Raw genomic sequence first — 27,005 nt, 5'->3', positions numbered from 1 at the left:
GAAGCTCTCACAGCCATCTATAGATACTCTGGCAGCGCTGTCGCTACCATCATCACCGTCCATCGCACACCTTACGGATTCCGGCTCTTTGCTTTCCGTGCGTGGCCTCGCACGGAGGCACCTTCGCACTGCAGAAGCAGAGCGCGTCGGAGGGTAAAGCACGGACGCGAAGATCCAAAACGCACCGAGGCTGAACCACGGAGGACCAGATCACTTCCGTCTCGATTCTTCCCGTCGCGCTCTACCCCCTCCCTTTTCACGCAGTCGTCATCATGCACGACTATCAGTACAACCTGGAGGTGGTGAGCGTTGTCCCAGCCGAAGTGCTTACCGACACCGGGGACGAGCGTCGACACAAGCTCATCTTTCACTGCACCCGGCGCGATGCGATAATTCACTGCACCGCTGCACCGTCTACGTTCGAAGTGCGTAATGCACCAAGCTTCGAGCTAGTTTCGATCTCGCTTGTGGCGGTCGATCGCACAGGCGGTAGCGAGCATGTTGAGGCGAGCTCGTCGGACCCCCTTCTCATTGGGGGTCCACATCGCACGGTTGGAGCAGTATGGGTGCCTTTAAGTTCCGTGTCCGCTGTGGATTCCGCCGCCGAGGCATCAGCTCCTGCCAGTCGTGTCTTTGTGGCCTGGTCGGTGACACGAATGAATGTCGATTCAGTAAGAAAGGGTAATCTGGAGCTGTCGCCAGGAAAGACGCCGCTTTTGATGCCAGACCCGACTGTCTCGCCCCTCATTGCATCGCCTTTCGTGCTATCTGCTATGGGAGACTGCCCGCCACCAAATCACTTCATCTCAACGCAACGGGGCGTAGCTTCGGAGCTCGAGAGCGCACAGGCAGATGCACTCAAGGCCGCCACCGCAGCCACGGTCACGACGGTGACCACCACCGATACGTTCCCCGTCACCAGTGGTGCTGGAGCCGGCTCATCGCTTTCATGTGCTGTCGTTGGATTGTGTGTGCCACCGCCACACGGCGTCATCTGCAGCGAGGAGGTTTTGTGGCCTCTTACCGCCTGCGAGGTGGAATGGGCACGAGGGAGCAGATTGACTGAAAGCACCAACGGACCTATCGCAGACGAAGGCAGTGCTCTCTCTCTCCTCATCTCTCGACTTGTTTTGGGCAGCAGCGTCACGAATCCCGAAATCAGTGCAGGAGGTCAAACGGGGCGCGTCTCCATCGTGCTCGACGAGGGGCAGGAAACAAGCCAACAATGCATCGAGAACGACCGCTGCGGTGCCAGCTGTGCGTCAAGCAAACATGCAGGGGGTCTCACAGCGCCGGGGCAAAATCCAATGCATCGCGCTTTAGCTGCTGATGTGGAGAGCCACGGCGCTGCCCCCTCCACGAGTGCGCTCTGCAAACCTGCGGAGCAGCAGGTTCTTGGCTGCCAAGATGTGGTGCTAGAGCAGTTTCCATTCCGCAGTGTGCCACTCACATCAAAGGGCACGATGGCTACTTCGTCACCACACTCGCCAGCATGCACGCCGGCAGCCGAATCAAGCGCAAACACCGCGCATGCGGAAGAGGGTGCTGAGGACACCGGCGCCTCCGCCGACCACGTTGGTTCTTTGAAGCCTGACCCAGCACATGCCGCAGCCGACGCGCGAACCACCACGTGGGTGGACTACTATGCATCCAGCACGCAGGCGATCGGTGCTGTTCCTCTCCAGACTCGACTCCAGAATTTGTACACAGTGCCGTCACCGCAGCTACTAGATCGCTTGAAGGATCAGTTGGGACCTCCGTCTTTGTCTGCGGCGTCGCCGACGGCAGAGCCGGCCCCAGTCACCGATCACGGACTGTGGTATGGGCGGAATCGACAGATCAACTTCTCTCAGTGTCGTGGGAGCAGCGGCTCTGCACAGGAGGAGATTCGGCGCGAGCAAGAGGCGAAGCGGAGCGGCGCCGCGCTCCTTGCTGGCATGCAGATCGATGAAGAAGACAACAGCGTGTGCTCGTCGGCTTCGCCGATGGCTCGGGTGAGGGGACACTACGCGGAGGTGCGCACGGAATCTGCCCTAGCGCTGCTGCGACGGCAGGCACTTGACAAACTGCAGCGACGGCGCATCAGGTAGGGAGACTGCTTCGTCTACGCTCCCGTGAGGGCCGAACACACGGAGGAGTCGAACAAGAAGCGTTGTCACGACGGGTCGCGGAAGAATGAGGATGATAAGCCCTCCTTGTTTGCTCTGTGCCTTCACCAGGCTCGCGGCAGGTCAGCCGTGCGCCTCTCTCCGTGGTATTCATCCACTCTTGTCGTCACCGCTGCCACGAATGACTGGTGCTACCCGTAACTGCCCGTTTGTGCGCGCTACTCTCTCTGTCTCTCTGCCCCTTATTAACGTCGTCCTATTCCGTACCCGCCCGCACACGCACACCTCCGCCCTGTGCGCACGGACCCCCGTGTGCTCTACTTTCTCGCGACTTTAGCGAGCGATAGATACAAGTGAGAGATAGATACACTCTGTGACTCGACTCTTCAAGACACCCACTGCCTTATTTTCGTTGTGCAGCTCTGCGGCCCCGCTTTTGCCTGTCTCTTTATTTACCGGCGGGACCGCTGATGTGCGTGTCCCGTGGCGCTGCCGCCTTCCCCACTTTCTGTGTGTCTGCCTCTGTCCATCGCTGCGTATCGCTGTCGCCGTATGCGTTGGCGAATGCTGCGACTTCTCACCCTGGCAGCGCTGCACGAAAAGCGCTTCCAGATTTAGTTGAGGCGCACGTATGATGGCCTCGTTGTGGCCGGAGCGGAAGATACCGAACATGCGAACCGCAGCCGCAAGACAACGGCGACTTTCGGGGAGGGGGATAGGGGCACATGTTACTTCTCTCTCTCCTGCCCCTCCGACGCCATCATTCACTGGCTCTCGGGCCCTCTTTCCGCATGCGTACCGGATGGGTGTGCAGCACCCGCAGCGGTGACGGTGCCGTTGCCGAATGCGCTCACAAGCAGGCGCGCGTTCCTTTCAACGTGCGCGTATGCGTGTGTGCGTGTGTGTGCTCCCGTTTCTATGCACTACATCTCCTTGTGGCGATCTTCTCGGCTTCGTTACCCTCTTTTGCCTTTCATTTGCTGGATGCTTTCTTCCTTCGTCTACGCGTCGGCTCGCATGGGCCACTGTCGAAACGCCGACCTTATTGCATCTCTCTCGCAAAAAGGAAATGCATGTACTTGCACGCGGCTGCACGGCCCACGGCGGTGCGCTGCAAGCAGCACTGCAAGGCACGGCGCGCAGCGCCACCACTGTCGCCATCTCAGCGGAAGGAGCTAGGAAGAGGAAGTCGAGCACATGCGGCCGCCAAGGTTACGTGAAGCGTACGACAGCTGCAGCCGGAAAAACTCAAGCAAGCCCGACCTCACAGAAGGACGCAGCGCGGGCAGACGGCTCTGACACAGCGGCTGCCCGTCGATCAGTATCGTCGTCGGCGCGGTGGGTGGAACGTACTTTGCAGTATGATGCTGCCAAGGTGTGGCACCTGGCCAACGTGTTTGCTGGTGCAGAAACCGCTACGGGGAGGCGTCGTACGGCCACTTCAGTGGAGCAGTCTCTTCGCTGCCCGCAGCGACGCCAAAATCCTGTGACCACCACCACCACCTCGCATCAACGCGACCACGGCAGCCGGCATGCCTCGCCTTCCGATCTGCGAAGCCATAGTGCTGCCTCGGCGTCCGCCACAAACACTGCCGGGGACAGCCATAACGAGGAGCTTAAAACTTCTGCAATGAACAGGCTGGCCTCAGCGCTGCTCACACTCGCGCCGTCGCGCTTCACAGACCTTGCGCACGATCTTGTGCGTGTTCATATCTCTGTGAAGTCCCTGTCTAGGAGGGTGCAGCCGCTGGCGCCTTCCTCGCATGAAGCTGCGGAGGTGCTAACGGCGCTGCTATCTGATTCACGACTGGGGCATTACATCAAGGACCCGTCTCTTGCGCCGGTTCGTTTTTCGGCAGAGGAGACGCTGCCAGATGATACCGTGGCCACCCTTCATGCTCTGGCAATCATGGCCTCGGCGCTCGAGGCGAGTTTGCTCGCCTTTCGCAGAATCGTCGCGGCTCTGGCGCAGGAATCCAAGACTGCTCCACCTGGACAGACTAAGCGCAGCGTGCGTGGGCAGAACGAAGGTGACCAGGAGACACCGCAGGCGGCGGCGGTGTGGCGCTGCGAGAGGGTCGGTGCGTACAGCCGCCTTCTTACCAAACTCCTGCGCAGGCTTGCTGAAGAGCTGGCTCTTGTGTCACAGCCATCATTCCCTGTGTCGCATGCGATCGGTGCGCGACTCGACCTGCTTTTGCTGGCCGTGTTCTCGTTGATGAAGTCTGCGGAGGAGTGCGCGTACGACGCCGGCAAGCCGTCGCCTGGAGACGGAGCAGCGACAGCGAGTGTAGACGGCTTCCGCGCCGAGGGCGTGTCGGATCAGCTGCAGCACCTGTGTCTCCAGGTGAGTATCCTGTGCTCTCGATGGTCTTCGACGGCGGCGAGGACGCGGGCGACTCCTGAGTTGCAACTGGAGCACTTCTACAGCACTTCCTCTCTCTCGCTTTTCGCAGGGCAGGCAAAGAAGCTGCAGATGCGGATGCGTGTAGGGGGCCCTGCGTCGTCGTTGGCGGGGTGTGTGCCGGCGCTGCAAAGCATGGTACTTGTCTACTACGTTACCATTCTGCGGCTTATGATTGCAATGGACAGGTCAACAGTGAATGCGGCTTGCAGAGAGGCGGCCCCGAGCGCAAATCCAAAAGGGGCGGGCGCACAGCTGGAAGGTGATGCGACCGCGTCGCTGTATCTCACGGGAGACGAGAGAGTGCAGCTGGCAAAGGGCTTGGAGATGTTGTGGGGGGAGATCAAGCCGAAGCGAGTCCTCTCACCCGCGGAGGTAAGCCAGCTGCAACATCGCACCGTGCATACGGCGCTGAATGTCAGCTTGGCAACATGGTGGAAGGCCGCTGCTGGCACCGCTGCATCCGCGTCCTCTTCTACGCCTTACTGGAACCAGACGCCCCAGCACATCACCGCTCTCCTGTGCAGCTACAACTCCCTCTTGACGGAGTGCAGGGCCGCTCTTCCTGTCTTTGTCGCCCGCAGTGCCTCTGAAACAGTCGCACTGCCTTTGGCGAGCCCAACAGCGTTCCCTGTGTCGCCGGATCTCTCGTGGTTTGTGCCTTTTCACAGTCGCCTTCTTCGCGTTGGCCTGGACCTGCAACTGGAGGCGACCCTCTTAGCTGCACTTCATCTCGGTATAGAACCACGTGCGCCTCCCACCCCGGCCACCCCGATTGCGAAGTGGATCGAGTCGCGTCATATACAGCGTCTTCGCCGCCGCGGTGCATCTGGCGATGCCACAATGAAAGTGAATCCACATGAGACTGCCGAGGCTGACGCATCTTGGGCTCGTGTGTACCGATTGTGCGGCGGCCTGCGTGTCGCCGCAACGGAGCTGCTCTACTGCGCCATCACAGATGTGTGCTCTCGGGGCGCTAAGAAGCCACTGCCACGGGCGGACAACGGATCTTGGAGCCCACCAAACCGACCATCGTTGTCGCAGCGAGGCTCCTTGTCTCCTGCCATCAACGCCAACACCCGCGACAGCGGCAGCGCCTCACCTCTGGCGGTGGCGCTCGTGAACGCTGTCTCCCGAACGTTCTTTGCTGTTCCTCGCATGCAATATCTTTTCGCGCACTACACGGACGCCACCTACACGGACCAGACTGCCGAGGAGGAGTGCCGCCGAGTGTATGCTGCGTGCCTCGGTGTACTTGCATGGCTGCGTGAGCTAGCGGCGCCTTTTGGCGTTCGTTTCGGGGAGTCTCCGGTGGCGCCATCGGTGCCGCACTCGTCGGACGCCCTTCACGGTGCTCCGCCGCCGCGAAAGTGTTGCAGGGAAGAGTGGCAGGTCTGCGGCACCACATCGGCCATCGCCATGGATGGCGCCTTCTTCTTTGCCTACTACCTCTACCACTGGTCGGGAGAAACGGGACACCACGCCGGAGTGTCCTGTGACCGTGGCACCGAGGCCGAGCGGACAGCACTCGACGCCGCACTGGCCTCCGACGGTGTCGTGAGTTGGATGCCGTGCCCCTCCGTCGCCCATTTTCTCACTGGCGCCACAGCGGTGGAGTACACGAAGGAGATGCTGTTCCAGCTGCAACACGACACGGCACGCCAGCTGCAGCACCTGCGCGCGACAAACCGGCTCCACCACTTCAGCGGAGAGCTTCAGGACAAGACGAAGCTCCTCCAAGACTCGAATCTGCGCCAGCGCCACGTCACGTCGACGCTGTCTGTGGTTCAGGCGCACCGCAAGCAGCCAACGCTGCTGTGGATGCCTTTGGCTCAGGTGCAGGAGATGGTTTTTCTGTTTGACCAATACCCGCAGCTGTTTCGCTACATCGATTCCGCACCCCGCCTCGGCACTCGCGGTGATGCCGAGGCGAACTGTGGCGGCGAAGTGGCGCCTAGTGATGGGACACGGGAATACCCGAAAGTGCATGTCGGCGACATCACGTGCACTTTTTCTCGTGTTCACGGGTACCTTGTGAAGCGCCTGCACGTCTTGAGCGGCATTCTGCGCGAGTACCGGAGCATCCTGCTAGAGTCGGTCCCGCATGATGCAATCGACTCTCATGCAATCAGCGACGACCCTTCTGCGTCAGTGACGACACCGACGAAGCCCTCTTTCCGAGGCCGGCTTCTTGAAAACGCCAGACGCTCCCCACAGCTGGAGGTGCACCGCCGCAACAATTACGGATGGGCACACATGTGGGCGATGCAGCTGCACGAGGAGTTCCCTCGACTACCGGCACAGATGGAGGGTGCGCCGCGGTGGGCCAGCGGTGCTGTGCGCGCGCTGGACAGGATGGAGCGAACCATGAACGACACGCACCAGAAGGGTCTCTTTATCAATGTAGTCAAGTCACAGCAGCAGTACCGCGAGCTGCAGCGCGCACGGTCCGGGGCGCCTTCGCCCACGCCCGCCAAGGAGGCCGCCCCGGCGGATGCAACGGAGGACGAGTGCATTGGGGAGCCGCAGCTGCGTGACGTGGTAGTCCAGCGAGACTCTGAGCGCATTCCGCTCGGTTTGGTTCTCGACGGCGCCGCGCGAATCCTGCGTGTGCAGATGAAGGTGGCTAGACCAGCAGTAGTGGCTGATGGCAGTGATGAAGCCGAAGGGGATCTGCTCGAGTCTCCCTTTGCTCGCGCACTAGCGCAGCAGCAGCAGCAGCAGGGGCAACACCTGCTTTGCATATCGAATCGTGCCGGTGTTTTTGCCGATGTCGTGGGTTGGCGTGTTTTGCGGGTCAATGGAAACGCTGTGCGCACAGGCCGTGACGTGGCTGCGCAGGTGCGAGACAAAATCGAGTTCACCGTCACGCTGCAACCCTGCTCACGATCTGAGTAAGCGCGCGGACTGGCAGTGCCCGCAGAAGGCGGATGGTCAAGGTGGTGATCCTGTGCTGCGAGGAGGTTAACTTTGCAACGCTGCGAAGGGGTAAAGGGAAGAGATCGGGGCGTCTTGGTGCTGGTGTGTCAGGTCCGCAGATACCCGGAAACCGAAAGCCGCACAAATGCCACTAGAAGGGCTCTCTGATTTGAAACAGTACAGGTGTGTTGACGGAGGCGGGGGGGAGGAACGGGCCAGCAGTCTTTGCTCCCGCCTAAGTGTAGGGATTCTGCGATGGCCACACTCCCTCCGTTAATAACAGGTCTGGCAGCGGTGCGAGCGAGGAGTAGAGGGGCGGACCGAGGCGTTTACCTATGCCTCCGAATGCACTTGAGGCGTGCCTTCTCCCCCTCCCTGCCGGCTATCACTCCACACCCCATACTGCCGTTCATGTGATCCGAGTGTGAGTGCCGCAACTCGGCTGCCGCGAGCTTCTGCGTCGTCTGTCGCCTTATGTGTCCCTCTCTCCTCATTGCGTGCCTGCGCGACAACGCTCTTCCTTACCATATCTCTTTTTTGTCCTTCCTCTTCCCTCTACCTCTCTCGGTGCGTGCTCTGACATCGCCTTGCTGCTTTCTTTTCTTCCCGCTCCACGTCTTATTTATATTCACACACACACACACACATCCTTTTGGTCTCTGCCTCGGGATACACTCTTCGATCATCAGCAGCGTTTTTTTTCGGGGGGCGCTGCTTCTGTCTCCCTTTTTTTGTCTTCTGGCGTCCACATATCTTCTCTTTCTTCGACCTTTCAAACCGTCTGACTCAGTGCGTGTCTTCTTCTGTGACGGTGAGCGAGGCAAGGGAAGAGAGTGGGGACGGCGCTACCAAAAAAAAAGGGGGAGAAAAGGATACCCGTAGTGGCGTTCCACTGCCGCCCCGCGTATTCAAAAACGCCTCATCTCTGCTTCCCTCGCACGCAACAACGCACTCGAACACTAGCCGTTTTGTTTCGGTTCATCATAGCTTCACTCATACAATCCATATACATATATGTATTCGCTCTGCTGAAACGCCGTCTCTCTCCTCCTCTTTCTTGTGCTTCACTCCGCTCACTTCACCCCCTCAAAAATACGTTCCACCTGCGCTCTTTTCAACGCTTCGTGCCACTGCCGGTGTCTCGACAGGTTGCAGAGAAGTCCGCCCCACTACACCCCCTCCCCTCCCCTCCCCTCCCCTCCCCTCCCATCCCTCTTTGTTCTTCCTGCGCTGCTCGTGATCGCGTTTCGTTTTTCTCGCACTTTGACCGCAAGAGCCCCCTCGTCGTCACGCCTTTGGTGTTTTGCTTTGCTGCGCGACTGCCCTCCTTGCATCGTCCTCCTCGCCTCCGTTCTTTCGCATCTTCCCTTTTCTGTCTTGCTTGTTTCCTCTTGTATTCGTCACACCTTTTCCCCTTCCACTGTGCCTCTTCTCTCCTCTGCTTTGCTGTTTTTCCTTTTTTTCTTCCCTTTTTTTATTCCTCCCCCCCTCCCCCCAGGGTGCCTTTTGTATCGTTGTGACGTCTAGTGGGGAGGGCGACACGGTGCCCCTTCTTTTTGTTTTTCTCTGCGTGTATGTGCATGCGTGCGCGGATCTCCTGTTACTTCCCGCCTTGTTTTTCTTTTTTCTTTCGGCGCGTTGTCCCCCTCATCCCTCGCTATCTTTCTTTTCCGTTTGCTTTTGCTAGGCTTACGCACACGTTGTCGGGCTGATTATAGCAGATCTCTATTTCTCTTTTCCCTTTTATCTGGTGTTGTCGCCTCTTCGTCGCCCTTGGCACCGTCTCCCGCCCTGTAAGGTGGCAGCCGCCTTTCTTTGTCCTTCTTTTTTGTCGATATCATTCGACTTGACGCTTTTCTTTCCCACACTCAACAACTTCTTCGGCGAAAAAAAAATAGGTAAGCGAGCGTACTTACAGAGCAGCAGATCCACCTGCTGTGCTTTCTTGCTTCTTTTCCGCCTTCGCCCCCACCCCCACCCTACTCTTTCGTCTGTTCTTTGGCCCATGTGCGCGTGAGTACGTGTGTGTGTGTATGCGGTGTTGCCCCCCTTTTTCTCGCTCTCTTTCCGTTTGCTTTCCAGGATCTCTTTGATGTTTTTCTTGCTTTGCCGCTGTTCTTGTGTTTCACCTTGAGCCGTTCTCGCTTCTCTGTACCCTTCTTGACGCTTCTATTCTTGATTTGCTTCCACCCGGCTCTCTTTCTTTCTCGCCCTCCTTCCCCTTCGCTTCGCTTCTTTCCGCTCTATTTGGCTGCCCATCCGCCCTCTACCTGACGCTTTCGTTTTACGGCCTTGGGCTTGTGAAGCCTCCCGCTTTTGTCGAGCGAGGCCACTTGTTTGCAGAGCAGGAGGAGTGGCGCCCGCCTGCGCGCACGTGTGATTTGGCGCGCTCTTACATTTGATTGCTCTCGAAAGACGGCGGAGGGAGAGTAGACACTGTTTGCACAACCCACGCAGCGCACCCTTGACAGCTCATCCCGCAGACGCATCCGCCCCGTGTTTCTCCTCGTCCTCGTACTGGATTTACGACGACACAGGTGAACAGGACAGCTTTCGCAGAAGGCGAGGAGGGACGCAAAAAGGCGCTTCAGGCCGTCAAGCAGAGCGGTCACGGCGAGCAACAGGGCACAGTCCGGCATTTTTTCTGTTTCATTTTTTTTTCGCCTTCGTCTATGGTCTTTTCACTAGATTCAGCTCTCTAAGGCGACGCCACGACTGCAATTCCCGAAAAGAGGCAATCATGATGCCGCCGGCTATCGAGGTGGGCAAGTCTGCCTACTCGGTTGAAGAAGTTGGCGCGAAAGGCATGGACGAGGTCAACACCCACACATCGGTGAGCCTATGCAGCAGCAGTAGCAGCACCGATGCATACGGTCAAACGACGACAGCCACGGCAGTGTCAACGCTGAAAGCTAGGGCGCCCAGCCCCATCGTCAAGCGCGGCAGTTGCAGTATTAGCAGCGGTAGCAATGAATGCGTCTCGTGTGATCTGCGAATGCCGACGCCGCCGACGCCTTGCGAATTTCTCGAGGACCTCTCTCTCGCCTCCACTGCCGCGGTCGGCGCCCTCTGCGTCGGGGTCAAGGTAGTCAGTGACTCAGCAGCCCTGGCGTTGACACCGATTTCTCCACTCAGCACCACGTTGGCAAAGAGGAGACTGGCGCCGCCATATCCAATAGACTTTCCCGAAGCAACCTCGGCAGTAGCAGCGACAGCGGCAGCGGGCGGGCCGGTGGATGCGCTTGAGTCCGCCTCGCAGTTTGGTTCATCGCTTCGCCTTTCATCCTTTAGGCCCAAAGACGCATCGGCGCTTTCTGACGTAGCTGCCGCACCGTCGGCTTTCTCCGTCGCTTCCTTCTCCGGGAACGGTTCGAGGCCGCCACTGCCGCCTACGGGTCTGCACACACAAGCTGGCCCCTTGCACTCAGAGAAGCCGAAGACCATCAACAATGCCGCCATCAGCTCGTTCTTTTCCACACCGCAGCAGACGTACGCTTCCCCATGCGACTACGCGCCGGTGGAGCACCGCCCGTCGCTGGCGATGTCGTCATTACGCTACTGCGAGGGCTGTAGCGCTGTGAAAAGCGGGCTTCTCCCGCAGCCACATGTAGGTAACAGCCCTGTGTCACTGAGAAGTGCCCAACACCCACCCGGCACCTCTCATCCACACCACATTGAAGTCGGTTTCCAGTCGAGTGGCAATGCCTTGGACGCGCACTGGCAAGCTGCGAGCAGCCCGCCGCGCTGTCATGGGCGCATCAGCAGCTCGACCTGCTCTCCCGCTGGTATGGGAGCCTTGAGTAGATGGAAGGGTTCGGGGCTCGCAGACGAAGGATACAGCTACGGCACTTGCGTAGAAAATCGCTCAATGGATGGGGTGACCGGTGCGAACGGAACATCGGCGGCCGCTTCTAGCGGTGCAGAGCAGAGCGGCTTATCAGCTGGCATGGCGGACGGCTGTGGCAGCAGGCCCCATTCGGTAGCGCGCGACAGCCGCAGTCCACCGACTCCGCCACGTGGGCTGTACCCATCGGCGCCGTTCGTTTCTTTGGCAGCGCACGCATCAGCCCCTCAGCAAATCATCGCGCCGCCGCCTCACCTTGATGTGATGCGCATGGGAGGCGGCGAGTACGAGTATAGCACCGGTAAGTCGCTGGCCTACAATACTGGGCCAGAGTACGGTGACGGCCGCGACATTCGCTTTCGTGGCTGCGTCCCGCAAGACGTGGTGTGCATTGAGCATATGGACCACCTCGAACACGTTTGCCGCGAAATTCTGCTCGAGTCGGAGATGCTGCGCATGCAACGCGAGCAGCAGCGGCGAGAGCGCGTGTATAGCGTCGACAATAACAACGCGGAGGAGGCACACTATACTGACACGCTTACTATTGCCCTTGATCTTGAGGGACGCTCGCTTGGCCGGATGGGGTCCATCTGCATCATTACTCTTGCCACCTACTCTACGGTATACATTATTGACGTGGTCATGCTTGGTGCAGAGGCACTGCGTTCCGGCTCGCCCCTGCAGCGTGTGCTCGAGTCGCGTGACATTATGAAGTTGATGTTCGACTGCCGCGCCGACTGCGACGCACTTTTTTTTCTCTACTGCGTGCGCCTGCAAAACGTGTGCGACTTGCAGATCTCCTCCTGCTTCGCGCTGTTCCCGACGTCGCCACATCTGCCGGGAATGAAAAGCGTTTTTCTTGCCTTGGGACTCTTCACTGACGAGGATACGGGCATCAAGAACGCCGGTCGTCACCTCTTTAATCCGCGCTGTGGCGGCAGCTTCGACCGGTGGGAGGAGCGCCCTCTCACGGACGTACTCGTGCAGTACTGCGCTGTCGACGTCAAGTACTTCTTTGCCGCTCAACTGATCCTGTGGGACCACGTCGAGCAGGGCTGTAGGCTAGGCGAGGCGCGGCTGGCATCCGTCTGCAACGGCAACTTTCGCGGCTCTTCTAAGAGCAACTCCTTCCGCGACTTTGACGTGAGAAACGAACTGTGATGCGGCGATGGACTCAGTCCAGGGCGGCTTTGGCGGGTATTCAATTTTTATTTGGCTCGCTTCCTCCTAGCGCTTTCTGCCTCTGCTGACAGGGGGGACATTTCAGTGCGCCGTATCTGAGGGTGCAGTACACCCCCCGCCCCCTAGCCCTGCCAAATGCCGGGCCACCTCTGGTGGTGACAGGGCCGGGTGCCTACGACGTAGGGGAAGGCCCGAGCGATGCATCACTGCTGATGTCGGCGGTGAGGGGCTGGATGGCGCTGCGTCGGACCGACCTGCGACCGTGCACACGCTTGCGCCATCCACGTGATGGGCAGAGCGTCCGCGTGACTCGAGCGTGTACCGCACCCCCGGCCCTCGCACTGCCCAGTGGTGTGGGGCGGCGGAGCGCCACCGCGAGTGTGTGTGTGTGCAGCACGTAGGGACCGACATAATGTGGGAGCGGCTGTGAGGCGGCCTGCGAGGCAGGATGGGTGGGCGGGCAGAGCTTGAGGGCAGTGGGGCCGTTCTCCGATGACTGAGTGGGCGCATGGCTGTAACAGCATCTCCACGGTTGCCTGGCGCGGCGCGATGTGGGGCCGGTGACAGGCCAGGCTCAGTGGCGTTCGAACTGCTGTTGCGTCGAAGCCAGTGGCCATGTGAAAGACAGTGAGATGCTCATATCAACAGACTTGAACATCAGCTCAGCGGTAAAACAGCGCGTGCCGTACTTCGACACTCTCGTTTGTGGCTTTTGTGTGTGTGTGTGTTTTCTGGGTTGCTCGTGTTTTGCTCATTTCTATGTTTTTGATGTTAAGGTTCGACATCTCTTTGCGTGCGTCGTGTCCCGCTAGCGCTTCTCTTCTGTCTTTTACTTGACGCACACGTACAGACAGAAGCTGACAGGACGAGAGCAAATAAGGCTTCAGCAGAACAAGGGCAGCTAAAGTGTTGTATGTATGTATGTGAGTGTCTTTCGTTCTCGGGTGCTGATCTGGGACAGAGAGGGAGACAGAGGTGGACCTCCCTACCTCCCACACACACCCGTCCACACACACACACACATGAACGTGTTTTTTTTTTCTTGTGCCTCTCTGTGGTGTATCTCCTCTTTCGTGGATTTGGCCACATCCGCCTCCCTTTTTGTTGTTCTTCTGCTGCGTGCGGGCGCCTTTCTCCTTCGCTCCTCTTGCTCCTCCCGCGTTCCTCTCGTTTTTGCGCCTTTACTCGGACTTTCCAGAGTCGTCCCTTTTCGGCCTCTCTGCATTGACTTTGCGTTCTCCATTTTTTTTTTGCTTTGCTTCCTCGTGTTGTTGTCTTTCTTCCATTTTTCTTCGCCATCATCGCTGTCGCTGTTCTGCTCTTTGGTCTTTCTGGTAGTGATGCTCCCCTTCTCTCTCTCTGTGTGTTTCGGTGCGTTCTCGAGGCTTTCTATCACCTCTAACGAAGAGGAGCCCGATGTGGTTTCTTTTTCATATATATGTATATGGAGGGGCGACCCAAAATGCGCATAGGGCAGATGCGGTCTGCTCATCCGTCTTTTTTGAATTAAATCTTCGCTTACTGTTTTTATATTTCCGTTGTACTGCGTTCGATCTCCCCGACGCAGTTTGTTGCTTTCCTTCATCCACTTTTCGTCATCAGCTGCTCAACGACAGACCTTGGAATTCTTTTTGTCCATCGAAATCACAAGATCCACATCATCATAAGCATGCGGGCAGGCGGTCACACACACAGACAGACACACGCAAGCGTATGCATTCAGAGGTGTGTGTGTGTTTCCTTTTTCTTTCTCTTTTGCCCCCCCCCCCACCCCTCCCTTCCCTCTCCTCCCTGTGTTACGCTGCTAGAACTCTCTGTAGCTGTCTCGTTGCATTTCTTTGTGCTTTCATTCTGGAAAACACGTATCACGTTTGCTTGATGTGTGATGCTTGTGAACTCTTCCGTTCTTCTCTCTTGTGTGTGTGTGTGTGCCCTTTCAAAGTGCCGTGCTCTGCTTGCGAGTGTGACCGAACTCGATAATGCACAAAATGGTGTGTATCTTGTTTTCTCTGTTCTAGCCCCTCCCACACCTCCTGCTGCTTCCTTCCTTTTCGCAAGTCGCGCCATGTTTATCGACCACCTTTCTATTTGGTGCACAGAACGTTTTGCCCTTCTTGTGTCTGTCGTTGTCTTTCACGCACTCTTGTTTTCTCTTTCTGCCTCAGCCACTCTGCGGTGACGCTGCGCCGACTCACCGGAGCGACTGCTTCCGTGCGGATGTCTTTAGGGGCTCGTGGCGTCTATCAGTTTCACGGGTGTCTCCTTGGGGGAGAGAGTGAGAGCAGGCCTGTGTGTGTGTGTTGAATGGGACGGAGAACAGGGGAGAAGCGGTCTCAAAATAACCAACACAGACCCAAGAAAGCGAAACAGCGCCTCTGCAATGGGAAGGAAAGAAAACATCTTGCGTGAAGATAAGCGAACAACAAGGTTTGGGATGACTTTATGCTCTGCTTGTATTTCTGCAATTGTGTGAGCATCTTTTAGCTCTCTCATGTTCTTTGCTTCTGTCTTTTTTCGTTTTTTTTTTGTTTTGCCGTGCATGTTGCGTACATACATCGCTGCGTGCGTGTGTCTTCTTCATTACTTCTTCGAGGGCGTCGTTTATTTTCTCTACATTCGAAGAAACCAACAACAGCAACAACGCGATAGGCATGATTCCCACACAGCGACAGCGTCAGTGGCGTTACTTCAGAGAATAGCGTCTGAAAGGGTACCCAACTGTGGCTGTCTTGCAATGTCATGGGCGACAAAGCCAATAGGTCGGCGGGGTCAGTGAAGGATGCAGTGAGAGGGACAAGCGTGCTTGTGGCACGCCTCTCGTGCGCTTGCTGCCCGCTTCTCACCCATCCACCACTGCTAGTAATACGCCACGTTCGCTGTACAACACATACGTGCAACTGCTCCTTTCTAGCCCCCAGTATTCTGTTCACCGTGGCGCTAACCACTTTGGTGGCGCTATAGCTGAAGGAGACATGTTCACCCTCAACGGATTTGTGCTGTTGCGTATGTGTCGCCGCTCCTTTTCCAGCCTACCCTTTCGCTTCCTGCCTGCTTCCCTCTTTGCCTGCCTTGTAATCGTTGGCAGCTCCGTAAGCCCCTGCCACACCCCTTCCACCGTTGCCGCCAAGGAGGCAGCTATACCCACCGACGCTGCGCTGGCTGACGCACGAGCACTCTCTCGGTCTGCGGCACTTCCAGCCCGGAGACGCCATCGAAGCAATGAACGCGGAGGAGTGTCAGGCAAGCCAGCGTTTCTCAGACGGGAGCGGTGAGGCAACTTTCTCTCAAACACACGAGGACGAGAGTATTGCGCGGAAGGGGTCTTCGGGTACTGCGGCCGCGGCGGATGCCGTACACACGAGCGACAGCGTACGCCCTCGCATAGCGAACTCAAAATCCGGCGGCACTGGTGCGTCGGTGAAGGCGCGCAGCCTAGCAGCTGGTCAGGTGAACCGGGTCGTGCATGGGGCACTGCCAGAGGGCATGTCAGTGTCTCGAGACGCCCGCGTAGCGCTGCAGAAGTCCGCCACAATCTCAGTTCTCTATCTTGCCTGCCTGGGTGACGCCAGCCGCAAAGCCACCGGATCTACGCGCACCACGCTGAATGTGCAGGACATCCGCGGAGCCATGAAAGCGGCGGGGATGGCCCACCTTCTGCCGCTCATGTCAACGGCAGCGAAACGCGGGCGGGACTGAGTGAGGCTTTGTAGAGCCGCGTGGCGCTTGCTATCATAGAAGTAGCATAGAAAGTGGAATCGAAATCTTCTGGCGTCGCTGTGGAATAGAATGAAGAGCAGAGAGGGGCAGTGCGCCTCGGATGCGGCTGACGCTTGCGCATAGCGGGTTCGTCTGCCCACCCGAGCTGCAAGATGCTGTGCATTCCGTACGAGTGGTGGAAGGTGAGGAAAATAGAGAACGGCAGGCGACTTCCGCACATGCGTGTGCGCTCCTTTCGTCGTCGGCGCCTCCGCGGGTGTGCGCGCGTGTGTGCTTTTCTCTGTGTTGCTGCCGTTGCATCCGCTTCCGCTGCGAAACAAGAGCGCGGCGGGCTTCTTCGGAGATGGAGGACAAACCGTGGGGGTGGCGAACGCGCCTTTCATGCCTCTGGCATGCAGACGGACTTTTTGCGCGAAGCGATGCAGGAGTCGGGGCAGCGGCGCGGACTTGCCTCAGCGAGAAAAGGTGCTGCAAGGCGCATGGCAGACGGCGCACTCTCAGCGGACCAGCCGACGTGCAGGACGGGTCCTACGTAACGCTGCGGCGGTACCTGGGGTATTGGTCGCCATCTTACGATGAAGGACGTGGCCACGCGGGATGTCGTCGCCGCGGTCCTCCACGGGAGGAGAGGAGGCTACGAGCAAGTGTCCCAGAGCAGCAGGGCCTCGCGATTAGTGAAACGCAGTTGCTGCGCCTTTTTCGTGAAAAAGGAGGGAAAGTTCCACTGGTGCTGCTGCGAGTGGAGGAATGCCCCCCCACCTGCGCCCCCCCTCCCCCCCAAAAAAGGCGACAAGGTTGTGCGATGAAGAGAGAATTGTGAGGATGGAAGCGCGGCATTTTAACTCCGAAAGGTTCTGCAACTGCGCTTAGCGCCCCATGCTTCGATAGGCCTTGGCCGCTCTGCGAGCTTCACGCACCTTCAGAAAACTGCAGGAAGGCAGGCGCATATCTCACTAGAGTCATGCAGATGGGCAGGCTGGAACCCGCGCAAAAGGATGAAATTATGCGCGAGTAATCTCTTGGGCGTGACGCGCACGGCGCGCATACGTTTGCGGTCGAGGAAAAGGAAGGCGGACACAGACGCATAACAGAGTTGAACTTTGAGCGCTGTCTGCACCAGCGAGTGCTGCCCCCCGCCTGACCTGCCCGACTCGGAAAGAAAGCGGGCATATCTTGAACAGGCGCAAGTGGCGTTTGCGCGCTGGATTTCGATGCGTATTATGACGCTGTCCTCTTACCTGGGAATAGGAGAGCGAAGTGCATTGTCCGGAGGAGTGGTGAATACGGCCGACTGCGCACAACTCCAACAAGGGGAAGATGGGGCGTGACGGTGAGCCAGTCGATTACGCGGGTGTGGGGTGATATCGATATTTTGCGCAGCATCATACCATGTCTTGACAGCATCGTGATTGCATCGCCGCCAGCTAGGCAGGCCGAGCTTCTCGACATGGTAGGCAAGGGGCTACTACGTATTGGCGTAGTTAATCTGCTCACCGCCCCAAACCGAGAACCGCCTCTAGAGGCAGATGATACCGAGCTGCTGCGTATTGGAAATAAAGGTGGAACTCTCCTTGGGGAGGACTATGACTGGACGTGGATCGGATAGGATGGCTCGCGGCTCCGTATGACCCATAGCGAAGCTGCAGCTTTCAATGGAAAAGAGGTCGCTCTCACCTCTGCGCGTCACGAAGGCAGATGGGAAGTACTGGGGAGCGAGATGGGTGCGGATCCCATAGTCGCTGCACGAAATCGTACTTGAAGTTAGTCAATACGTGATGCAGCGGGACGACCGCGTTGTGCCCGCAAGCGAACCCGCAGCGAATCCCATATCGTCTTTTTCTCTCGTTCTCTTTTTCTTCTGACGATATACCTAGTTCACAAAATCGTCGTGAAGCGCGTCTCAGCTTCCACCTTGCGTACGCACGCACGAATACACGCCGACACACGGGAGAGCGTTGTTCTCTTTCACTCTTTTTTGCACCGACCTCTGTGCACTTCCTACTTTCTTTAAACGTCAAACCCCCACCCCCTCCTCCAGCCATCGACGCCCCACCCTCCGACCCCCGTGACGACTGTTTTTCTGAACACATTGCTCAGCTGCTCACTTCCCGCATTTCTTTCGCTCGTCCCTTCCTCTCAATACTTTCGTGTTCGCCTCTAGCGTCTTTGCGTCTCTCCGCCGTCGCTAGTTCGCGCTCTCACTGTTTCGGCTCATCGCTCCTTTCTCTCCCTCTCTTTCTCTTCCTCCAGCAATGCTGCAGGAGGTGTGCACGTTGTTGTTCACTCCCTCGCGAGACAAGGGGGTACGCCGATGGCAACAGGCCGCCATCACGTTTTCCGGATTATGGGGCATAAGCATCTTTTTCATGATCTCCACCTCCTTTCTTATCGCCTCCATGCAGGCCCTCGTGCTGCTGAACACAGCCGCTTCGCTCACGGCGGCAGCCGTGACCCAGTCTCTGTGCAGCCGTGCCGGCACTCAGCAGAGCTACCCCTTCGGCTTTGGGCTGTATCGTCTAAGCGTCGTCGTGCGTCTCGGCAGCACTATCTTTCTGGTATTCGGTTGTGTGACAACCATGGTGGAGTCTCTGCACCGCGGCACTCACGGGCACCACTCGAACCCCTCTTTCCTTCTCGCCCTCGGTGGCGTGCAGCTCCTATCACAGCTGGTCTTCCTCCGTGATGTTTGCCTCACCGATCGCGTGACGGGGCACCGCGGTATGGCCGGCGCGCATAGCGAGGATCTTCTTCATTTGCTCTGTGTTTCTGCGTGCAGGGACAGGCGTGGGATGGGAGGTGGAGGTTTCTTTGAGGAGTTCCACAGTCCCTCGAGCGCATTGGCTCAGTCCCAGCCGCCTGGTGGATCGCCGGCGGTACACGGCCCCTCTTGTGGCGCACAACGCACTATGCGCCGCAAGTGTACACAAACGGCCGTTTACCTGCTGTGCCCCATCACGTGCGTCGTCGCCAGCTTGTTGATGGTCGTGACAGACAGCAGCCTCCCCGACGTGGTCGGGGCGCTGTGGCTGGCCGTCTACTACGCCTACGTCGGATATCGGAATGGACGCGACATGCTCGACTTGCTGATGAACAAGTGTGTGACCGACCCGAGGCGGTTGCGCAACTTGGAGCAATGCCTGCGCAACATCAAGATGCTGGCCGGTGTGCTGCAGGTACAGTCGACCGTGTGGTGGAACCTGAACGTCTCGGAGAGTATGCTGCTGATCCGTTTACGACTCATGTCTGGCTCTGATGCGTGCAGCGTGTCTCACGCAGTACGCAGGCAGCTGGCTGAGCTTGCGACGTATGTTTATGTGGAGTGCTTTCCAGCCAACGGTGCGAACGATCTCGGGCACAGCACCCAGCTGTCGTGGGGTGCGTCGCTGATGGGTGCACACGGACACAGCCACGGCGTGCACGGTCACAACCATGGAGGTGTCCAAGGTCACGAACACGGACACAGTCATAGCAATGGGCGCGACGACGACAACGGCCACCACGACCACGGCTGCGACCATTCGCATAGCCACTTGTTTGCCAGCAAAGGCGAGGTCAACTTGCGAGCCAGGATATACTCCAACGAGTTTGGTAACATCAACAGTGACCCGCCAACTGACTCTGTCGGCGCTGATTTGCCCTACGGAGAGCAGGGGTTTCCTGGAGCAGTGTCTTCCACCGCCTACGCGGGTGGCGCACCGGCTGCATTGGCGTTTCCGACACCGCCGGCAGCCACGAGCGGTGGATGTGACTCGTCGACTAAGCGACACGGCCTCGCGAGCGGCGTTCCACCCATCGGCAGACCCTCTTCGGTGCAGGCGTTGCCCATGGCATATGATGCGGCGAACAGACGCGCCACTTTGTCGACGCCGTCACCGTTTACAGGCGTTCCACATGGAGCATCTAGCTCGTGCGGTGGGGGCTGTACGAACGAAGGCAGTCGCTTCGCGCAGCACGCACCTGGCGACACAGCCGCTCAGGCTGCTGATTCCCTCAGGCTCCCTGCAGCGCCGTCGTCTCGTCTGCCGGCTATTCCGCCCCCGGCCTTCACGCCGTTCCGAGATGGAGACGTGCATATCGGCAGTAACGTGAGGGGAGGCGCACCTCACAGCGCAACCTATGACCACGTGTGATGTGCCGCGTTGTGAGAGCATGGTGACGCCGATCTCGACTTTTCGTCATCGTTGATGTGCAAAATGCGTCCAAAAACTTGCGCAGATCGCTGCTGATAGCGTGTGGAACGGCTTTCTCATGAGTATCGTTGAGGAACCGTGACATGACGATCTCTGTTACTCTGCTCCTCTGATTGATCGCGTGAAAGGGGAACTCTCGCGCTGCTTACGGACGCACTGTAATCTGAAAGGGTACCTCACCGATTGGGCACCCCGGCGGACGCCTGATACGTGTGCCGCTCACAGGGTATGGACTGCCGCCGGGACAGTGGCGGTAGCCTTGTGCCGAGGAATGAGAGGAGAAGTATGACGTTCTCTTTTCCTCTCGTCCATCGAAGGCTTGTGTACTTGCACATATGCGAGTCCCTGGTGACGCGGGCACACACCCGTCAGTGCTTGAAATCTTCAGGCTTCCCTATTTATACTCTGTAGGGAAGCCAAAGCAGCCCCCCGCCCCCTAGCCCTGCCAAATGCCGGGCCACCTCTGGTGGTGACAGGGCCGGGTGCCTACGACGTAGGGGAAGGCCCGAGCGATGCATCACTGCTGATGTCGGCGGTGAGGGGCTGGATGGCGCTGCGTCGGACCGACCTGCGACCGTGCACACGCTTGCGCCATCCACGTGATGGGCAGAGCGTCCGCGTGACTCGAGCGTGTACCGCACCCCCGGCCCTCGCACTGCCCAGTGGTGTGGGGCGGCGGAGCGCCACCGCGAGTGTGTGTGTGTGTGCAGCACGTAGGGACCGACATGATGTGGGAGCGGCTGTGAGGCGGCCTGCGAGGCAGGATGGGTGGGCGGACAGAGCTTGAGGGCAGTGGGGCCGTTCTCCGATGACTGAGTGGGCACACTGCCGCAACGCCTGGCGAAAGCGATGGTTGACAGCACGCGCTGAGGGACTGTGCCGGGACTGGGACTATGGAGTTCAGCTCGTGTTGTACAGCAGAGAATGAACATATCGCGGTAGGAAAGTAGCCGTTACCCTGTGAAGTGACTTGCACATCGAGAGAGGCACGTAGACACCGTGTACTATGAAAAGCGGATTGTTGGCGTGCACAAACGCATGCATGGCGCTTGTCCAAAACCTATTTAGGCCGGCTCACATCCACGTGAGGGCGTCGCTCTTTCTCCTCGCGTCACCGCTGGTAAGGTTATGTGTGTTTGGTTGTTTTGTTCTTATTCTTTTTCTCTTCTTTTGGGCTGTGGTGCCGATGTTCCCTTCGTTTTACAATACTTGCCCCCCACCGTATCGCCCGGGCTCGTGCGACTCACTAAATGCATACTGAAAGGTGAAGAACGAGAATGAAGCACGAGGCAATGGGTGCGTTTTGTGCAGGGTGCAGATATCATGTCGTTCGTCCTCGCTCCTTGTCCACGCTCTCACCACTGCGCGCGGCTCAGCCGTGCATCACTTCGGTTTGCACGTTGTCGGAGTTACTCGGCACGGTATAAGATGGGTATCCCCCTGCTGCATCTGCTGTATAGGTTATGTGCAGACAATATCTCGATAGCGCGCCTTATGCACATAGGTGTCGCGCATCATCTTCTAATCCTCACCTGCTTTACTCACATTCTTTTTTATATCCCCTTCGTCATCACCGCATCGATCTTTCCTGCATCTATTTTCTACTCCTGAGTGAGTGAGGGTGTATATATTCCCAGCGTTGCACAGACTCGTGTTGCACGGTGGACCTCCTGGGCTCTCCACTACACAACTGCTTCGGGAAAGGCAGCGACGTACACCAGCATGCACACATATACGTGTGGGTGTCTGTGCTCAATCCCTCGTTGCCCTCATCGAGCACAAACAAAAAACGTGACTCTCCTTGCGTGAAAAACCGAATATCGTGACCCAACAGCTTCATCACGTGTTCGTCTCTCCCAAGCACGCACGCTGGCTCTCGTCCCCTCCTGCTCCTCTCAAGAAGCAAAATCAACGGTGGCGATGTCGGAGAGTTATAGTGGCGATTACTACCACTTCGTAACGCAGCGGAGCCAGGCAGCTGAGATTGTCCTGCCGATTCCGTCTTTCTGCAAGCCGCTCGCCGCTTCGGTGCGACTCTTTGGTGAGGGAAAGACGGGCCTCCTCGCCTCCTTCTTCGATCCCGAGCAGCACGCCTGGGTGGTGCGGCAGCTGCCAGTGCACGAGTCGTGGCCGCATCAGCCACCACCGTGCCTCACTGTGCGGGTCGTTACGCTGGTGGACCCGGCCAACCTCTACGAACTTCGTGTGTCTCTCTCCAGCGTGCTCGACGGCATCGACAACGATGAGCTCTGTGCTCTGCAGCGACGCTCCCAGATCTATGGGCTGCTTCTCGAGGAGCACCTCGACGACAAGTCCGGTGCCGCTTTGCGGTGTGCTGGCGCAGAGGGGCGGCTGCCGCAGCTGAGGGAGGCCGTGACGCTTGCTGCGCCAGTGGATGTGATGGATGGCTTTGTGCTGACCGGCGGCGGCTTTCTTTCGGACTTCCCGGTGCTGCGAGACGGCCCGGCACTGCCGCGCTCGATAAGCACCGTGTACGATGACATTCTCGCCGGCGACGACTTCTGTGGCCCGCCGATGCCCGCAGGTGGCGCACGCTTTGCAGGGACGGACTTGGCCGCCGAAACTAGCGGGGGCAGGGGCAGCGGCTCGCCAATGAACTCGAACGAGCTGCGAGAGTACACGGCGTGGTCTGTGACGGCGGCGGCGAACGCTGGGTTGGCGTGCATCTCGATAAGCTTGCGCCGCCGGAGCCCGATAGAATGGTCTCAGCTGCAGTCAGAATCGCATCACATCCACTCCGCATCCCTGCACGAGAGCATGGGTCCGGGGGCATCGCTGTCCATTAGCCCAGGACCCGTGTGGGCCAAGCCGCCCCCTAGCGTTGTCAGCGATAGCGGGGCTCTCACCGTCGTTCAAGGCTCTGGCGCCCCCGTCTCAGGTTTGCGGCCCAATGAGCATGGAGACGGCGGGAACGGCGCTCATGGCGTTGTGAGTGCTTATTCGTCCGCGGCGGTGGCAACCACGGCGGCGCGTCCGCTGCTGGAGACACTGACGCTGCGCGGGGAGGTGGAAGTGAAGCTGTCCCGCCGTGATGGCGAAGAATGGGGCATCTCTCTCCCGCCCCCGCACGGGAGCCTGAAATTTCCCATGGGCCCCAATCGCGAGCTCGTGGCGGCCGCTCGGCGGTACTTTTACTGCGAATAAAGCAGGGAGCGACACGATCATGGCGGAGACGTACTCCTAGGCAGGGGTGAGGGGATGCGGCACAGCACACGCAGACTTTTCTCAAAACTGCGCGGGGTGCGCGGTTGTACTTAGAGTAGATGGCCACGGCCCAATCAAGCTCGATGCAAGAAAAATGCAAAGGCAAGGCAAGCGCTGATTTGTGATGAGTTCGCTCGCGTACACGTCTGCGAACTAATCGGCCTACGCTCGCGGAGACCTTGTAGACCTTGGCAGTAGCCTCTCCTGGCATCGATACACATGCCTGTTTCCGTCGTCCGTTTTCGGCTCGGCTTCTTTTTCTTTTTTCTTTCGCTGCTCTCGCAGAGTCCCTCGATGGCGCCCAGACGCGGGGGTCAAGGACCTCAGCGTCACCGCGAAGAGCTCTGTTTGTTGCCGCTATCATCTCGTCACCTACCACTTCCTTGTACGATTTCGTATTCTCCTCCGCCTACTTGTCCCACAGTACGACCACGAAGGGACCATTCTCACCGAGGGACTCGTGTATTCTGCGGAGTTACCAGGCACGCCGTCCATCCTCCCAGCTACTTTGTCGACTGACGGCTTGGAATCGTGTCTGCGTGAGGAAGTCTCTTCGAGTCGCTTGCCACGCGTGACGCAGCGCAACTGCGCCGTCGAACTCGTGTGGGACCGCCTGGCGAAGAGCAGCCCTTCGCTGTGGCGCCGATTGCGGCAATCAAGCAAAAAAAGTTCAAACTGGAACACCCCCATCAGCACCTTCTATACTCTTGCAAGATGCTCTCCCGTACGGTGCTTCGCTGTGTCAAGTACGGCTCAACGCCGAAGGACATCCGCTATGGCATGGAGGCCCGCAACGCCCTGCTTGCCGGCGTCGAGAACCTTGTCAAGGCCGTCGGCGTCACGCTGGGCCCCAAGGGCCGCAACGTGATTCTCGAGATGCCGTACGCAAGCCCGAAGATCACCAAGGATGGAGTCACGGTTGCCAAGAGCATCGAGTTCGAGGACAGCTTCGAGAACCTTGGGGCGAACTTGGTTCGTCAGGTGGCAGGGCTGACCAACGACAACGCCGGTGACGGCACCACCACCGCTACCGTCCTCTCCGGGGCGATCTTCAAGGAGGGCTTCCGCAGCGTTGCAAGTGGCACGAACCCGATGGACCTGAAGCGGGGCATCGACCTCGCATGCCGGGAGGTGCTGATATCCCTGGCCGAGCAGTCTCGCCCAGTCACCTCCAAATCTGAGATCACCCAGGTAGCGATGATCTCGGCGAACATGGACCAAGAGATCGGCAGCCTGATCGGTGACGCGATGCAGCAGGTCGGCAAGGATGGCGTAATCACAACGCAGGAGGGTCGCTCGCTTAATACGGAGCTCGAGCTGGTGGAGGGGATGTCCTTCGAGCGTGGGTACACGTCGCCGTACTTTGTGACGAACACGAAGGCGCAAAGGTGCGAGCTCGAGAACGCCCTCGTCTACGTGGCGAACCGCAAACTCACGAGCGTGGCGCACATCTTGCCCGCGCTGAACTACGCCATTCAGCAGAAGCGTCCGCTTCTGGTGATTGCGGAGGACGTGGAGGGGGAGGCCATGCACACGTTTCTGTACAACAAGATTCAGGGGCGCATCAGCGGCTGCGCCGTCAAGGCCCCGGGCTTTGGCGACATGCGCATCAACCAGCTGCAGGATATCGCCGTCTTCACGGGGTCGCAGATGATTTCAGAAGACCTAGGTCTTTCACTGGATCAGAACGATTTCTCCGAGCGGTTCCTCGGCACTTGTCGAAAGGTGACCGTCTCCCGTGACGAGTGCATCTTGATGGAGGGCGGCGGCAGCGCCATCGCGGTGGAGGAGCGAGTGCAGATGATCAAAGACATGATCTCCGCCGAGGACCACGAGTACAATCGCGAGCGTCTGGTCGAGCGTCTCGCGAAGCTCTCGGGTGGGGTTGCGGTGATCAAGGTCGGTGGCGCATCGGAGGTCGAGATCAATGAGAAGAAGGACCGCATCATCGACGCGCTCAACGCCACGCGCGCGGCTGTGTCAGAGGGCATCCTCGCAGGTGGTGGCACCGGGTTGCTCATGGCCTCTCTGCGTCTCGAGAGCATCTCTAAGGACCGACGACTTCCACCTGACATCCGCACTGGCGTCAACATTGTGAAGAAGGCAATCGGTCTGCCCGCGCGCTACATCGCGAACAACGCAGGCGTCGAGGGCAGCGTGGTGGCGGGGAAGGTACTCGCGCGCAAGGACCCGAGCTTCGGCTACAACGCGCAGACCGGCGAGTATGTGAATATGTTCGAGGCTGGCATTATCGATCCCATGAAAGTAGTGAAGTCCGCCGTCGTCAACGCATGCTCCGTGGCGGGCATGATGATTACGACGGAGGCGGCAGTGGTGGAGAAGGACCTGCTAGGGCGAGAGAAGCGCATCGAGGATGAGGGGATGGAGGACAGGGAGAAGAAGCGCAGCGTCGACACACTGCGCAAGCAGGTAAATGAACGGAATGCGCCGATGCCCAAGATGGCGCCGCCGATGAAGTTTGAGATGAAAGGGCTGTAATCGAGGAGGACGGCAAGGAGTGCGAGTGACGGCGCCGGGATGTGTTTTGCCGACTGTAGTGACTGAGCTTCCACTCCCCTTGTCGAGCAGCACATCGTCAGCCGATGTTGTGCTGGAAGGTTTGCGTGCGCCGTCTCCATTTCTGCACCCCCTTTTCTTTTCGACCACTCTTGCCTCAACGTTTTGCCAGTGATGCTGCCATGGTGGTTGATTGGTCCGGCGTGTGACCCATGGGCATACACCACATGAACGGTGCTTATCGAGTTCCTTGCTCTCTCTGTGCGTGCGGCTCGTATTATGTGGCGGCTGCCCTGCGCCACATCGTTTTCTTTTTTTTGTCGTTGTTCGCGGCGTGTGTGTGTCTCTCTTTCACACCCCATTCCTTTCCTCCTTCTCCTCCATCACCGACTGGAGCGAAACACTGGACAAGGCGAGCAAGAGGATTCGATGGCGTGTGATGTCAGGGACCGATAGTGACCTCCTACGAAGGGTTAAAGACGGTAAGGCAACCGATGCTTTCGCCGCCTCGTCTTTACGTTTGGTATGCCGAAAGGAGGAGGGACAGCGCAGCGCTTGACCGTTGTACGAGTTGTAGAGGTCAGGGGGGCAGCCGATGTCCCGAGACGTTTTCATGTCGTCGTACGCTCTGCCCATACCACGGCGCCATATATATATATATATATCTTGTATTTTTATATACGCCTCATGCGTCTGCCGTCTGAAGAGAGTTGTCTCACAACGCACCATTCTGCTTCCCTTCTCTCCGCTAACGCTTCTCTGGATCGCGCCGTGCTCACCTCCCGTGATGCCGTCTTTTTGCCTGTCTGCACTGTGGCGTCTCACGTCATGAAGGTTTTGGTCTGCTTCTACTGGAGGAGCTCAACGCCCACGCATACACCCACTCAACACAGAAGTGG

The 27,005-nt window shown here is 58.4% G+C and overlaps 7 protein-coding genes across 7 annotated transcripts; all 7 read left to right on the top strand.

Annotated features, from left to right (window-relative positions):
- Positions 1 to 272: 272 nt before the first annotated feature.
- LINJ_32_2010 (conserved hypothetical protein) lies at positions 273 to 2,090 on the top strand (the record flags this gene model as incomplete). Its single annotated transcript, XM_001467843.1, has 1 exon — positions 273 to 2,090. One exon carries the CDS (start codon positions 273 to 275, stop codon positions 2,088 to 2,090), a length of 1,818 nt encoding a protein of 605 aa, XP_001467880.1.
- A 1,648-nt stretch (positions 2,091 to 3,738) lies between these two features.
- Positions 3,739 to 7,410, top strand: LINJ_32_2000 (conserved hypothetical protein; the record flags this gene model as incomplete). The annotated part of the gene is made up of 1 exon (XM_001467842.1): positions 3,739 to 7,410. The coding sequence occupies one exon, from the start codon at positions 3,739 to 3,741 to the stop codon at positions 7,408 to 7,410; it is 3,672 nt and encodes a 1,223-aa protein (XP_001467879.1).
- A 2,761-nt stretch (positions 7,411 to 10,171) lies between these two features.
- Positions 10,172 to 12,436, top strand: LINJ_32_1980 (hypothetical protein, unknown function; the record flags this gene model as incomplete). The annotated part of the gene is made up of 1 exon (XM_001467836.1): positions 10,172 to 12,436. The coding sequence occupies one exon, from the start codon at positions 10,172 to 10,174 to the stop codon at positions 12,434 to 12,436; it is 2,265 nt and encodes a 754-aa protein (XP_001467873.1).
- Positions 12,437 to 15,676: 3,240 nt separating this feature from the next.
- On the top strand, positions 15,677 to 16,153 carry LINJ_32_1970 (conserved hypothetical protein; the record flags this gene model as incomplete). The annotated part of the gene is made up of 1 exon (XM_001467835.1): positions 15,677 to 16,153. One exon carries the CDS (start codon positions 15,677 to 15,679, stop codon positions 16,151 to 16,153), a length of 477 nt encoding a protein of 158 aa, XP_001467872.1.
- Positions 16,154 to 18,426: 2,273 nt separating this feature from the next.
- Positions 18,427 to 20,304, top strand: LINJ_32_1960 (conserved hypothetical protein; the record flags this gene model as incomplete). Its single annotated transcript, XM_001467834.1, has 1 exon — positions 18,427 to 20,304. The coding sequence occupies one exon, from the start codon at positions 18,427 to 18,429 to the stop codon at positions 20,302 to 20,304; it is 1,878 nt and encodes a 625-aa protein (XP_001467871.1).
- Positions 20,305 to 22,284: 1,980 nt separating this feature from the next.
- Positions 22,285 to 23,529, top strand: LINJ_32_1950 (conserved hypothetical protein; the record flags this gene model as incomplete). The annotated part of the gene is made up of 1 exon (XM_001467833.1): positions 22,285 to 23,529. One exon carries the CDS (start codon positions 22,285 to 22,287, stop codon positions 23,527 to 23,529), a length of 1,245 nt encoding a protein of 414 aa, XP_001467870.1.
- A 774-nt stretch (positions 23,530 to 24,303) lies between these two features.
- LINJ_32_1940 (putative chaperonin HSP60, mitochondrial precursor) lies at positions 24,304 to 26,088 on the top strand (the record flags this gene model as incomplete). The annotated part of the gene is made up of 1 exon (XM_001467832.1): positions 24,304 to 26,088. One exon carries the CDS (start codon positions 24,304 to 24,306, stop codon positions 26,086 to 26,088), a length of 1,785 nt encoding a protein of 594 aa, XP_001467869.1.
- Positions 26,089 to 27,005: the final 917 nt, after the last annotated feature.

This window comes from Leishmania infantum, chromosome 32 (assembly GCF_000002875.2).
Source record: "Leishmania infantum JPCM5 genome chromosome 32".
Taxonomy (NCBI): Eukaryota; Euglenozoa; class Kinetoplastea; order Trypanosomatida; family Trypanosomatidae; genus Leishmania; species Leishmania infantum.
Note: the sequence above shows the minus strand (reverse complement) of the source record. Positions and strands in the feature narration are given on the sequence as shown.